The sequence below is a fragment of the Cyprinodon tularosa genome, unplaced genomic scaffold (genome assembly GCF_016077235.1).
Source record: "Cyprinodon tularosa strain WSP-4 unplaced genomic scaffold, ASM1607723v1 ctg898, whole genome shotgun sequence".
NCBI lineage: Eukaryota > Metazoa > Chordata > Actinopteri > Cyprinodontiformes > Cyprinodontidae > Cyprinodon > Cyprinodon tularosa.
In genome coordinates this window covers 34,986-50,000 of record NW_024039671.1, presented here as the reverse complement: position 1 = coordinate 50,000, position 15,015 = coordinate 34,986, and the positions used below count along the sequence as shown (strand labels likewise).

The window sequence follows — 15,015 nt, the reverse complement described above, 5'->3', positions numbered from 1 at the left end:
GTTTTGAGGTCTTTAAAGTAATCCACAAACTGGTGGACTCACAGGAGGACATCTTGATGGTGAGAATTTACCTTCTATTTTATGACATTCTCTGGATTTCAACTCACAGATTTTTATTTCTAATCAAGGTGGCGACAGATGTTATCAACGAGTTTGCAGCTGATAATGTCAAATATCTTGAGCTCAGAAGCACTCCGAGGGCAGAGAAAGACACAGGTACGAATTTAAAAATGGATCCAGAGGGTTTGACTCGATGCTTCGTTGTCTTGGATCTTACTTATGTTAACAGTTGGGTTTTATTTTTTATCCTAGGATTAACGAAAAAGAATTACGTGGAAGCCGTCATTAAGGCCATTCAGCAGTGTAAAGAGGAGGGAGTGGACATAGACGTCAGGTTAATGATCATGGCTTTTATTCTATGTTTACCACCAGCTGTGCTTTGATACTAAAAATAAGTTTAACTGAAAGGTTTTTGGTGGCCATCGACCGGAGAAATGGGACTGAAGTCGCCATGGAGACGGTGAAGCTGGCCGAGGAGTTCATGCTGTCGTCTGGAGGCTTGGTGGTGGGAATCGACCTCAGCGGAGATCCGACGGTTAGGGACACTTTCAGCGAAATTTCCATTTCAGCGAAAACATTTTTAAGTTGTTTTGGATCAATTTAAATTTAAATCCGCCCTTTTGGCTAAAATAGGTTTAGTTTTTTAAAGCACACCAGGTTGGATTTTGAAAAAAGCTTCCGAAATAACAGCCTCCAGTTTTGCTAATCCAGTTATAATCATAATGCTCTCATTTTGGAGTCACATGCTGGAAAAAAAAAATTTTGGGATTTGTTTTTGTCCCCTTTCAGTGTTTTTAGCAGAATTACGGTTCAAAATGATCAGACATAACATTATGACCATCATCTATCAGCACCATGCTCCCTTTAAGCATCAGTAAGCCTTTGATGCTCAAAACACAAAAGTTTCAGAAATGCACTAAATCAGCGCCTGGCTAGCTGATAGGTAAGTCACCCGTCCTGCAAACAGGAAGTCTGGGTTCGTATCCCAGCTGAGGGGAATAATCTGCCAGTGTGGGTCCTGCTTTGGGGAGTGGCGGACTAGATTACACTGCAAAAACAATCCAGAAATAAGTAAAAAATGGCTTAAATTAAGTATATTTAGCCTTAATTAGAGCAGGTAAATAAGATGATTTGCCAATGGAATGAGTATTTTCACTCTTAAAATAAGATAGTTAGATAATATTTACTTGGAATAAGACGATAAAATTGTTTTTTCTTATTTTAAAAGGAAATTGTCTTGTTCCATTGGCAAAGTGTCTTACTTACCTCCTCAAATCAAGGAAAAACGCACTTATTTTAAGAAAAAAAAAACTTATTGAGATTTCTATTTTTTGCAGTACACACTTAACCCCACCCTGCTCTGGACGCTGCAAAATGGCAGCCCACTTCATCCCCAAAGTTAATGGGTTAAATGCAGACAGTTAATTTCATTGCTCTGTACTTGTGACAGAACAATAACAGCACAATAAAACTAAAAAATAAAAATCAGTCCTCTAAACTTTACAATCGGCCGACTGTTTCTGAGTGAGTCTCATCCACAAGAAAAAAAAATCAACTACTAATTGTCAACTACGGTTTAATTTCCAATAGAGATTTCAGTTTCAGTACCAACTGTTCCATCACAATGCATAACATACATTGGGGTTGGTGGTGGTGGGGGCTGAGAGGGGGAACGGTTTTCCTGAGGCCATGCGTGCTGCAGTATGGAAGGCAATCGTTATCATATTTAAAATGAAAAAGCATTTCCAGATATGCTTTTTTTTTTTTTTTCAAATTTTACATTTCAAATTGAATTTTGGCATGTATTTGCTGGGGTACATTTTGAAAAATAAATCTCAAACGTCTTTTTCTTTTTCATTTTAATTAAGTAAAAGGATGAGCAGTGTTAAAGAAGAAAATGAAAAAGCAAACAGGATTATTGATTACTAATTTAATTAATGAGTCAAACAATGCAGCCACATTCTTAAAATGAAAAAGCATTTCTGAAAACGCTTTTTCATTTTAAATATGGCAACGATTTGCTTCCATACTGCAGAGGGCTGCCTTTGGCTCGTTCTTATGGTGAGGTTACCTATAGCGCTGCCTTTATTAGACTTAGACAAATAAATTTCGTTTAGAACAGCTCTCTGGACAATTTCATCTTTTTAAAAGTGCAGGCTTGAAAAATAGTACAAAAATAAATAAATATAAAAAGAGTAATATAAACATATGACTGTAAATTTACAGTTCTAATTTTTTTTTTATATTATGATAAAATATAATAAAATACAATACAATAACCCATTTTGCAAAAGAGAACCTGGACAAACCTCAAGCCTTCTGGGACAACATTTTATGAACAGATGAAACCAAAGTGGAGCTTTTTGGTAATTCACACCAACGGTATGTTTACAGACGGCGCAATGAAGCCTTTAAAGAAAACACCACCATACCAACAATCAAGCATGGTGGAGGATGCATAATGCTGTGGGGCTGCTTTGCGGCATCTGGTACTGGAGGCCTTGACCGTATCACAGGCATCATGAAACCAGAAGATTATGAAGAAATTCTAGAGCGAAATGTCTTGCGCAGTGTAAGAAAGCTTGGTTTGAGGCAAAGATCCTGGGTCTTCCAGCAAGATAATGACCCAAAGCACAGCTCCAAAACCACGCACGCATGGATGAAAGGGAAAAAATTGGCTTTTTTAAAATGGCCAGCAATGAGTCCTATGGAGCCCCTAAAGGAACATGGAGGGGGAAAAAAAAAGAAACTTTTGCTAGATCCCGCAAAAGTTTATTTTTTGCAAGATCTCGCAAGATTGCGAGATCCTGAATACTTTTGCGAGATCCCGCAATACTTTTGCAGGATCTTGCAATCCTTTTGCGAGATCCTGCAAAAGTGTTGCGTAAGTATTCAGGATCTCGCAAAAGTATTGCGAGATCCCGCAAAAGTATTCAGGATCTCGCAAAAGTATTGCGAGATCCTGCAAAAGTATTGCGAGATCTCACAACAGTATTTAGGATCTCGCAAAAGTATTCAGGATCTTGCAAAAGTATTGCGAGATCCTGCAAAAGTATTGCGAGATCTCGCAACAGTTTATTTTTTGCCAGATCTTGCAAAAGTATTGCGAGATCCTGCAATACACTTGCGAGATCCCGCAATACTTTTGCGGGATCTCGCAAGTTCCTTTTTTCCCTCCATCTCCCTTTAGGGGCTCCGTAGGACTATACGGTACTGATCCCCCAAAGGGACATGGAGGGGAAAAAAAGAACTTTTGCGAGATAGTTTTGCAAGATCCCCCAATTCTTTTGCGAGATCTCACAAAAGTATTGCGGGATCTCGCAAAAGTTTATTTTTTCCCTCCATGTCCCTTTAGGGGATCCGTAGAGTCCTGATCTCAATCCAATTAAAAATCTTTGGGTAGAGCTGAAATCTGCCATTGGAGAAAGGAACCCTGCAAATGTTCAAGAGCTCGAGCAGATTGCAAAAGAAGAGCGGGAGAAAATGCCACCCGAGAAGTGCAAGAAGCTTACAGATGAATATAAGAAACGTTTGGAGGCTGTCATTGCTGCCAACCAAATATTAGGGAGGGGTGTCAATATTGGTGCACATGCTGGTTTTCTGTTTTGTCTTTTGGAATTATAAAATATTTGTGTTGAAATGGTAACCCTCTTTCTTAAATTATTTTGGACCTTAAATTGAAAGATCTTGCTGATATAACTTTTGAACATTTCCATTTATGTCTGAAGAGTGAAGTTCACTCAGCCATGCTTAAGATGAAGGGGCGCCAATAATGCTGAGCAGGACTGTAGCTCTCAAAGGCTGGACTTAAGCACCACTGCATTACAGTTTTAATATTTACTGTATTTGGTAATGAAATTATTCATATTTAACATCAGTGTTGAAAAACGCATTGAAGATTATCCCAGGTCAATATTTATTAACAGCAGTGTAATCTTAGGGTAGATGATTATGAAGGATTTTAAAGGATTTCCATTACATCAGTCCCATCAGGCTGACGTATCTTTCATTCAAAGGTGGGCCGAGGCAGGGATCTTCTTCCAGCTTTGGAAAAAGCCAGAAACTCTGGACTGAAGTTGTCTTTGCACATGTCGGAAGTAGGTCTTCTCCTTAGATTTAGCTTTATTTGAACTCGATGTGAAACGCTCCGGTTATTGCAATAAATCTGGTTGCAGGTTCCCTCCCAGCGGGAAGAATCTGAGTTGCTGCTGAATCTTCCCCCCGACCGGATCGGCCACGGAACATTCCTGCATCCTGAAATGGGCGGTTCTCAGTCGCTGGTGGACCGAGTGGTGGATCGTAACATCCCTCTGGGTAAACCACCAAGATCCAGAGTACAGAGAGCAGCTTTCGGCTCATTAATCCGATCTCCTTCTTTGCTTGTAGAGATTTGCTTGACATCAAACGTGAAAGGACAAACCGTGTCCAGTTACTCCCAACACCACTTCAAATACTGGTACCAGCTGGGACATCCCTGTGCTGTTTGTGTAAGTTTTACCTCCGGTGGATCTGAATCCAGTTAAACTATTTCATTTCAGTATATATTACTAATCTTTTACTCTTGGTTGACCTTGGTGAATAAAAATGTATTCTTTATATCTACTAATTCCTTTGTGTTTTAAAGTTTCAACTAGTGATGCACGATATTGGGATTTTGGTCGATATCCGATATGCCGATATTTGAAAACTCATGTAGCCGATAACCGATATCGATACCGATGTTAAAGCTGGACAAAAATAAGTAGTCATTGAAAATAGCAGTTTTGTTATCCATTTCTGACACTTTGAAAAATAATATACTCTAATAAATTTTCATATGCTGATATCAAATTGATTTTTAAAAACGCGGTATCGATCTATTTTACTTTCAAAATCTCGTGAAATTTCATCATTCTGTTACAAACTCTCGTGATATTTTGCAAATTCTTGTGAGATTTTGTTAGTAAAATAGATCGATACCGCGTCAATATATCAACATATAAAAATATGGCAAAATTTTGTGAATTTTCGGGGGATTTCGTAGCATAACGATGACATATAGCAATATTTCATTAGTAAAAGAGATTGATATGGTGTTTTTAAAAGGCAATATATCAGCATATGAAGATATTGGGATATTTTAATGTATCAATATTTTTTCCATCGTCTTTAGAAGTTTTTGAGGAAGAGGAAGAAGTATTTTTTTTTTTTTTTTAGACTTTAGAAACTCAGAAGCCGATCAAATATCGGGTTAAATATCGGTGGGGTGGCCGATGTCCGATATTCAGTTTTAAGGCCGATACCGATAGGGGGCCGATTATATCGTGCATCCCTAGTTCTAACCTCTTACCAGGCTGCTGTTTTTTTCCGCTGGCGATGCAGGCCTTCACTCCTCACAGCTGCATATTTTCTGATGGCAGGTTATTGCTGTTCTTTAGTGCACCTGGTTAAACATTTTTTATTTTCCTGAACACCTAATTTTATCAATTTCTTTCAGGTAAATTTTTTTTTTTCTGTCAATATTATCCAATGATGGTCACCTAGCAAATAGTGACATCTTCTGACTCCCAGATGATGCCACTATGGATTTAGATAGTTTATTCTCCCAGAACAAATAAAATTGATTTTAAATTTACTGCAATATTTTCTCAAAGTAACCCGATTTTACTAGCCTCGTGAGACCATCCTGATCTCGTGAGCTTTCAAGGTTTCACTCGCTAATCAGTCTGGAGACTCTCCGTTAAAGAAAATTTGGAGCTGTTAACCAAACGAACGTCCAATCAGCGTTGGCTTTGAGGCGGGTTGAGGCGTGACGCAACGAGAAGCGCGACAGTTCAGTCTAAAGAACATGGCGGCTTCAGCCAATGAAACTAGCGTTATGGCTATCGAGCAAGTTTTATGGGAATTACAGAGTATTTCTTCACTGAAAGAAGAGCAAAACACTGCTCTGGAGGCTTTTCTCAGAGGAAAAGATGTTTTTGCTCTTCTCCCGACTGGTTTCAGCAAGAGTTTGATCTATTAATTGGCTCCTCTTCGCCGTCGCTCTGTTAGTACGTCATATGCTTCGTTGATCTGATTGGTTTATTTGGCAGGTCTATCACCAACATAGGCCAATCAGCTAACCAGTTCCCAAAATTACTTCAATGGAAGGTTTCCAGATGGATATGCGGAGCAAATCCATCCAAAAGGCTCAAGATCGTCTGATCAACCTTGGATACTTTTTTAGGCGTTCTCAGTGTGGCCTGTTGAGAGGCTAAAACAGGTTTATATGCTCATTTTTAAAAGATAATGTAATAATCTTTGATAGAAGCCAATCACAATTAATGTCCGTCATTGCCTCGATGCAGTTCATGTTGCCATGGAGGAAAATAACCTAATTTAAAAGAAAAACTAAATGATTTAATAGAAAGAATCCTTGGATTAGCAGCGGTCTGCCATTGTTTTATACTCGGAAGTTATTACAGCAATAAAATAATAAATAAATATGGCCCAAAAAGGTTTTGTCTCGTCTGGTTCCAAGATTTAGAGGAGATTGTTGTTCTGGGCATGTTTACCTGAAGATCCCCAGAACAACATTTCTAAGACTCATGATTAGATCCACCTTACAGAGTTAACCCTGTAATGCCAAATGTATTATATTTGATACATACGGTTTCTGAAATGTTTTGCGTCTGAAACCTTTTGCATAATTTAATGGTAAAAATTTTGCTCAAAATCCTATTGTACACAATCAGATATAACTGATAACAGCCAGTAGAAGACTACACAAAAAATAATCTTGACTTATCGCATAGTAATAAATTATTAATATCAAAAATGTATTTCTGTTTTTTCTTTTTACATATTTTGTTAAAAGGCCAAATAAGGATTTCAAACCAAAAAAAAAAAAGTAATTTTCTGTTTTGTTTTATTCTTGGATCGGGCTTTAAAGGGATAAAGATTGGATTCCATGTCGTAAACATGTCTACGTTTACGATGGGACTCTCCTGTTTCACCACAGCTGTTCTAATCGACTAAAATCTGAACTTCTATGTAGTTTAGCTCCCATTAATCCTTCCGAGTGAGAAGAAAATTTAAAACATTGCCCTATAAATGGGTTTAATTAGAGGAATAGTACACTCAAAACATGATTAGCCTTCATTTTCTACTCACCCCCATGCTGAACAACACTCTGGAGTACTTTTTTGATATCTCAAATGCATCTGGAGATCTGGGAGGCTTCTTGCTGTCTGCTGACATTCAAATAATGGAGGTCTATGGCGCCCGAGGCAGAAAGGTCCATAAAAGTCCACAAAAAATTTGTCAATATTCCTCCATACTGCTCGTCCAATGTATTCCAAGTGTCCTGAGTGGGTAGCGTCCATAATTTACTCGAAACGAAGTCCTTTAGAATGTTTTTAGAGAATAAACAGTAGTGTATAGGATTTCCTAAAAGCGTGTTCACGAGTCTACGGAAACCATGGCACACCAAACCAGATGAAAGTGCGCATTCAGTGTCTGCTCTGCTGATAATGCAAGCGTAGAAGAAGAAATGTGCTGTTTACCTGTGCAAAGAAAGAAACAACGAAAGAAAAATGTCTGAGGACTTCAGTGTTGAGGAAGAGCATGAGTTCTTTGCCGAGCTGAATGCGCACTTTCATCTGGTTTGGTCTTCCGCGGTTTCCGTAGACTCGTGAACGCGCTTTCAGGAAATCCTATACACTACTGTTTATGCTCTAAAAACATTCTAAATGACTTCGTTTCGAGTAAATTCTGGACGCTACCCACTCAGGACACTTGGAATACATTGGACGAGCAGTATGGAGGAATATTGACACGTTTTTTGTGGACTTTTATGGACCTTTCTGCCTCGGGCGCCATAGACCTCCATTATTTGAATGTCAGCAGACAGCAAGAAGCCTCCCAGATCTCCAGATGCATTTGAGATATCAAAAAAGTACTCCAGAGTGTTGTTCAGCATGGGGGGGAGTAGAAAATGAAGGCTGATCATGTTTTGGGTGTACTATTCCTTTAAGACTTACTGAATTGCTGGATGTAAGGGATCCAGCAGATCATTTAAATGATAAATAATCCCTTTAAAGCCGTGAAGTTTCTCTTTTTTCTCTGTTACAGACGGACGATAAGGGCGTATTTTGTACGGAGTTGTCTCAGGAATACCAGCTGGCTGCGTCCACCTTCGGCCTGAGTCGCGGCGCCGTGTGGACGCTGTCGGAGCGAGCTGTAGATTGCATCTTTGCAGGAGAAGATGTGAAGCAGCAGCTCAAACAGAAGTGGACTGAAATACGACCCGGTCTGCTGAAGTTACCAGAGTCTAAGGAGAATCTATTATAGATCTGGGTTTATTTTTCTTTTAATAAAGTCCAAAAATAAAACGGTTAAATATAAAAGATGTTTAATACATTGAGCAGATGTGTCATTTTTTTTGCCGATTTACAACGTCGTACAGATTATCTCAGCACTGAGGAGAAAAATAAAAGTGAATTTTTATCATCAGACAAACATTTCTACACGTCCGTCCGTCCGTCTGCATCCATCAAGCCTTCTTTCCAAATTTGCCAGGTTTGTTCTTGTGTTTCTTGAACTTTCCATGTTTCATTTCCTTCTTCTGCTTCTCATCCCCATTACTCGTTACGGCGTTTCCTCCTTCCCATTTCCTCTTCTTGTCACTGTTGGATAAAGAAACACCATTACCGCCAAGTTTCCACAGCAAGCATACCCGTCATGTCCTGTTTATGGGGTGATGCTGCACCTTTTGATGCTGACGACAGCCGTGCTCCCCGCCTTCTTCAGTACCTGGTCCCACTCTTCGTCGTCTCCACGGATCTTGTACCTGAAAACAAAGGAAGCCATCGCTGATTCAGGCGCTTAAATTCTAGCGGGTAAATTTGGACGGTTCGGACTCAGACTCACTCTTCCAGGTGCATTTCTTTCACTTTCTCCAGATCCTTTTTTCGTCGGTCCTCAAACTCTTTGGCAGCTTCGGTCTACGAATCAAATTCAGACACAAACTAAGCGATACAGCTGGAAGAAGAGGCCCAAAGCATTTCAAAAACTTTAAATAGTTTTAAAAGCATTTATGTCAAAGCTATCCTTTAAAGGTTAACCCTGAAATCCACTCCGTTTTAAACCACATGTGAAAAGTCTTCAGCCTCGCTGTTCCTCCTTTCTTGCTCCGCTCAGACTTCCTCGGAGCTTGAGGAGAGCATGCGCTATATTATTATTATTAAATTCATAGGAGCAAAACATGCAGAAATGAACGCTTAATTTAATATATTAAAAAAAATCAGCATCCAGCATATGTGCAGCTTCTGCCCAGATATTTTCTTTTTGTTGTGGATTTTTGTAACAGCGATAACTAGGATCATGAAAAATTGGTTTATATAAACAGGGGTTGACGTTAAGGATTTTCACATTTTATTTCCCCAGAAACAATTTTTACTTGCCCAGTATAATGTTTGATAAGTATAGTGCATTTTTGTATATATATCAATGAAACATGTTTGTTTTTTAAATTTTTTTTGGATGTTTAGTGAATGGATGAGGATGGGTGGTGGGTAAAGAGGATCTCTGATGGAGGGTGAAATGGGAGGTGGGTGTGTTACTGTACTTACATTTTATTACCATGTTGTTTTTTAGCCTGTCAAGTCGAAAAAAAATGTGACTGATTCGCACCAATTCCTGGACTCAAAAATCACGCGCATTTTTCAAATCACGCAAGAATGTGTACAAAACAACAAAAATGGCGCAGAGTATGCTTTTGGCTCGTTTTATTCGAATGTAGGTGATTTTTGAGTCATTATGCGAATAAAATGATTAGGGGTGTAAATAATAATCGTTTTGTATCGATGCATCAATCCAACAGCCAACAATCCGATGCATCGATACGTCCGCAAGAGAATCGATTCATGTTTTTTTTTCTCCCTCCGGTCTATTTTTATCCATTTGCTCCTGGGCGTAATTCTCCTCCCGTGCTGCGGTGGCGCTAAACCTATTTTGCCCTCCTACCTCGCCTCCTGGTTATACTCTTACAGCAGTGTGTTGCAGTGAGCTTGACACAGACATTTTAAAATTATGCTCAATATTGAAGCGTGGTCTGAGCTACACGCTGTGGGTCTAGATACGGCCGAGGCAGCGAGGAAGTGGGGGCGAGTTTAGTCCGACGACAGAGGGACATGAGGGCCAAAAAGAGCGGAGATCCAGGTGGAAAAAGGGTCCCAGCGTTCTCGCGCACCTCGCTCTTCTAGCGGGTCCAACTTCAAGAGTTGTTTTCCGCAATTTCGGTCATAAAAACAAAACAAGCTGGCCTTCTGTCTGCGGCACTGTCTGCGGTCAGCTACAATCTGGGAGAGGAGCAGCGGAGCGTCTGTGGAGGGGGCGGGACGTCTGGAGCCGAGGTATCGCCTTGCACTCATTGCACTGATTATGTGCAGTATTTTTGCAGTATTTTTTGATGCAATTTTTCTACTTCTGTAATTTGCTGTTGTTTCTAAAAAAAAAAAAAAAAATGCATAACGATATTACAGCTTTCATTTATTAATTTCAAACTGGAAACTATGTTTAGCCTGTAACCCCCGGCTCACACCGACTCCGGTCTTACCGTTGCGGTGCGGTGGGTGCGGCGCCGCAGTGATTCCAAGTCATTAAAAAGACGTAAACCTCTCTCACCGGCTGCTGAGCTGTCCGGCTGCGGTTACCGAGACACTCCGGCGCTGCAGAAAATTCTGCAAGAAAGCTATCCTTGCGGCGTGCCGGAGCCCTCCGCAACAAGCTCTCGCAAATATCCTTATTTGGGCCGTGTTATTGCGTGAAGTTACGTGAACTCAAGTGAACTTCTGTTAAATCTCCGGACCTGTTGCCGGAGCCGCAGAGCCGCACCGCACCGTAGTCAAAAGGGCGGTGTGAGAGGGGGTGTGCTGGAGTTGCGGTCTCCGTCGGCTCGGTAACCGCACCGGAGCCAGTGTGAGCAAGGGGTTAGGTGTAAAAAAATAAACTGAAAATAAAAATTTAACCGATTAATCGAATAGAATCGTATTTTGGTGTATTCTTGAGTATCGAAAATAATCGAATTGTTGGTTCAGGATTTGAAGTTTTGAGACGCGTTCTTGGAAGGACTGCATTTGATGAAACATTTAAGCCTCTTGGTATAAAATAAATATTTCCATCAAGATGAGAAATCTGCTTCCTGGTCTGTTGAAGTACCAATAGCTTACATCCAATAATTTTATTAAACTTTCATAGTTTTGGGGAATATATAGAAATTATGCCCTAATTTGTAGTTACTGATCTGTCGTTACTGTATTTTAATTTGAGAAAAACAGGATCTTCTCGCTTTTCTCTTTCCCGTTTGATACGATTGCGGATCTTGACCTTGCCGGAGCGGAGCAAAAAGAGCTCAGCTCCATATATTGATGGTGACGGATGGAGAAGACGTACGTGGACGGTGATGTGCGGAGGAGTAGCAGTGGATATGGAACAGTTCTCATTGATTAACACGACAGAAGTACTCTGCACGGGGCAGAGCGCCGCGCTGATGTCATCTTCTCCTTCTTTCCCATCGCCCGGCTTGCCACAGGTTTGCCTGATGTGTCTATAAGAAGCAGCAGCAGCAACCCAGACTGACAGCTCATTGGATGATTTTGATCACGTGCAGCCTGGAGCCGGACGCTCCGGAGGGCTTTACCGTATTAACAGGAGAAGAGGCGCAAGTGACGTTTAGATAGTCATCAGACAACATGCAGTAATTTGTAAATGTTTTAAAGGTATACTATGCAACCGGTGTTGATTTTCCAGCGAGGCTCCCCCCAGAGGGTGAAAGTAAAAGTGCACTGTCGTAAATATGCTCAGCTGTTCTCCTGGTTTCTCCGTCAAGCCAGGCGCGGTTGTTTTGAGCTTAGCAGACAGGCGAACGCAACGAATCACCATGTCTACTGCGGTGAGTGACTATTTTGTTCCAATTTTCGAGTTTGAAAACTGCTCCGACATGGGCTTTCGCTGTTTTCTCGCTGGTTCCGCCATGATAAATGCACAAGTATCGCCACTGCGCTAGCAACGAGCATGCCTTCCACTGGGGGCGTGTAGCAGTTCTCACTGTAAAGCAAGACCGACTCTCGCGATGCACGAGACTTCTGAGCCTGTGGGTGCGGGCCGAGGGCTCCTGCAATTGCAAGTACGGTATTTCCCCTACAGACCACCAGGGCGGCCGAGAAAACCTTTGTTCGACCTGAAATGACTCATTTAATCATCCAAAACGTTATGGAACACATTAATTAACTGAAAAATTTTCCATAGTGTGCCTTAAAATCAGGTTGGGCCCGGACCTCTGACCTACTGAATCCAGCAGCTCTTTGGGAATCACCTTGTTGGTGCCACTTTTTTTTTTTTAACTGTGTTAACTTTAACTGAGATCTTTGATGTAACTTCCATTAGAGAAATCAGACCAAGCTGTGTCATCTTTGCTGGACACACATGTTCCCATGTATAAGATTAAAATGTGGTTTATGTGAATAAAAAATGTGGAAGTTCTGAAAATGATTCAAAAGAAAAACGGATCTTCAGAAATGTTGAAAACATCAGCTGAGAGGCGCATCATCGAGGTCACATACCAGATCTTCACTGAGGCTCCTGACGGTCGGCTCCATGCTGACGTCTTTAGTAGAAACCATCTCAGCTTCGATGGCCTTTTCCTGGATGTTGGTGAAAACCTACAGCAGAGTCAGAGCGTTGAGATGGAGGTTTTTTATTCTTCTAATTAAATCAACATAAATGATAAAACAAAAAACATTTACAGAGATAATCTACCAACCCAAAAGCCTCCCTCCCCTCATACTCACTCACATGACATTTTCAGAATAAACATTTGAGAACTTCCCATCAGTTTAAACCATATAACTTTGTAAAGTTAAATAATGCTGAATAAACGTTTTTTAAAAATTTAATACCAAGTAAAAATCTACTTTTGGCTTTAAAGATAAACCTTTTACCAAGAACAATTATTAAATTAACTAAGGGGTTCCTACAGCATAAGGCGAGTTAAATTCAAGACTTTTTAAGACTTTTTAATTCCACTTGAAATAAAAATTTAAGACCAAATTCAAAAGAAACACAAGAAAAACCTGCTTGCGACAACTTAACCCAAAGGTTTATTTTAACATAAACCACTGCACTAATGTTTCAAATATTGAAAAGCTTCCCATACAGGAAGAAAGCTAAAAACACACAAATGACAGATATATTTGAACAATTATTTAACTGAATTCACAAACTTTGTTTTAGCAGGGAACAAAACTAATCAGTTTTAAAGCCCCAACATAACCAGTGCTAAGTCTTTTTTGCAGCTATTTTTCTTTGTATGGTTTTCTTAGTATGTTTGATTTGGTGATAAGTGGAGGCGTTGCAGAGACAAGGGTGGAACTAAACTGAGAAATACCGGCTGTTTCTCTGTAACTCCATTTTGACGCTTTGTGTTTCGCATGTGCGACTCCACTGCCTTAATTCCCATCGTTCTGAGCTTGAATGACTTCTTGCATAAATCCACTGAGCCTCATGTATGTTCCCTGGTTTTAGCCATGGAGAAAACTCTTGGCTGGAGACAATTTTGGTTACATTTACACTTGCTCATATTTTCCAGACAAAAAGTTAATGGTGCATCTCCCAAATGTCCCGGCTGCAACAACGCTTTATTGGTTCCGCTATCGGGACGGAACCAATAATGGAGAGCCGTTATTTTTTTTAAATAAAAAAAAAAAAGGTCAATTTTAATGTTTTATTAAGATTACAAAAATAAATCATAATAAAAATAATCCTATTTATGATGTTTTAAAAATTAAGATCTATGAAAGACGGATTTAAGACATTTTAATACCAATTAAGGCCTTAGTTTTATTTTGAAGAATTCAACGCCTGTTAAGACCTTTTAAGGACCTGCGGGAACCCTAATCTACGTCTTGACTGTTTATAAACTCTCCTAGAAAACAGACCAATCCTTAAACACTTTTTTTTTAAACTTCCACCCAAAATAGAGACACAATATGACAAAATCAAAAATAAATGCAGATTCAGACCCTGACAACAGAAACGGTAACCATCTGACTCTATGATAATTCAAAGCTTTAACATTTTCCTAGTGGGTAAGAAATTGTAGATGATTTTAATTTGAAAATAACGATTTAGTTTTATAAATTAATTTAAATATTTTATCCCACGACAGTCAAAGTAATCCTCCCATTTTCCATACGTGTTCCATATGGGGTAACCATCAGTGATTTTTTTTATTAAATAAGATCTTTATATTTTACTATTTATTTTAATTCCCTTTTGCCAATTAGTTTCTTATTGGAGGTTTTTTTCAAACATTTAGTTTAGTAGTTCCATTGTTCTTTTTTTTCCCCATTACTCCATTTAGTTGGTTAAAAGAAAAGTTTGAAGAAGCATCAAATATATATAATTCTAAATTCCTCATACTCCTTAATTTTACCGTTCTAATTAACAATGTTATTACCAAAGATAAATCCTCTTTTGAACATGCTTTTTCAAAAGAAAGGCTTTCCATCTATTAGTAGATTGGAATTCATTCATATTATCTGCTGCAAAATGTCTTTTTTTTCTGGTACATAAAATTGAAAACATCATGAATGGATTATTTCTAGGGATGCACGATATAATGGGCCCCCTATCGGTATCGGCCTTAAAACTGAATATCGGACATCGGCCACCCCACCGATATTTAACCCGATATTTGATCAGCTTCTGAGTTTCTAAAGTCTAGAAAAAAAAAATACTACTTCTTCTTCCTCAAAAACTTCTTTTTTACAGACCTAAAACTTCTAAAGACGAGGGAAAAAATATTGATACATTAAAATATCCCAATACCTTCATATGCTGATATATTGCTGCTATATTGCTGCTGATATATTCAAAAACACCACATCAATCTCTTTTACTAATGAAATATTGCTATATGTCATCGTTATGCTACGA

General features: G+C 39.3%; 2 protein-coding genes across 3 annotated transcripts in view; one reads left to right on the top strand and one right to left on the bottom strand.

The window, feature by feature from the left end:
* adal (adenosine deaminase-like) overlaps positions 1-8,443 on the top strand; it is a 13,306-nt gene extending 4,863 nt beyond the window's left edge. Inside the window, exons 3-10 of one of the 2 annotated variants that reach the window (XM_038273897.1) lie at positions 1-59; positions 129-216; positions 313-394; positions 469-595; positions 4,077-4,157; positions 4,236-4,374; positions 4,447-4,547; positions 8,152-8,443. The exon at positions 1-59 is cut by the window's left edge and continues 2 nt beyond it. In XM_038273897.1, coding sequence (XP_038129825.1) covers positions 1-59; positions 129-216; positions 313-394; positions 469-595; positions 4,077-4,157; positions 4,236-4,374; positions 4,447-4,547; positions 8,152-8,370 — 896 coding nt within the window. In that variant the 3' untranslated portion in view covers positions 8,371-8,443. Of the gene's footprint in view, positions 60-128; positions 217-312; positions 395-468; positions 596-4,076; positions 4,158-4,235; positions 4,548-8,151 lie in introns of both variants that reach the window. The other variant, XM_038273896.1, reaches the window with a different exon arrangement.
* The window catches only part of nat10 (N-acetyltransferase 10), a 31,667-nt gene continuing 25,066 nt past the window's right edge, over positions 8,415-15,015 (bottom strand). Inside the window, exons 26-29 of the mRNA XM_038273895.1 lie at positions 12,642-12,740; positions 8,950-9,023; positions 8,789-8,869; positions 8,415-8,705 (exon numbers count right to left, since the gene is read on the bottom strand). Of these exons, the coding sequence (XP_038129823.1) occupies positions 8,573-8,705; positions 8,789-8,869; positions 8,950-9,023; positions 12,642-12,740 (387 nt within the window). The 3' untranslated portion in view covers positions 8,415-8,572. The remainder of the gene's footprint in view (positions 8,706-8,788; positions 8,870-8,949; positions 9,024-12,641; positions 12,741-15,015) is intronic.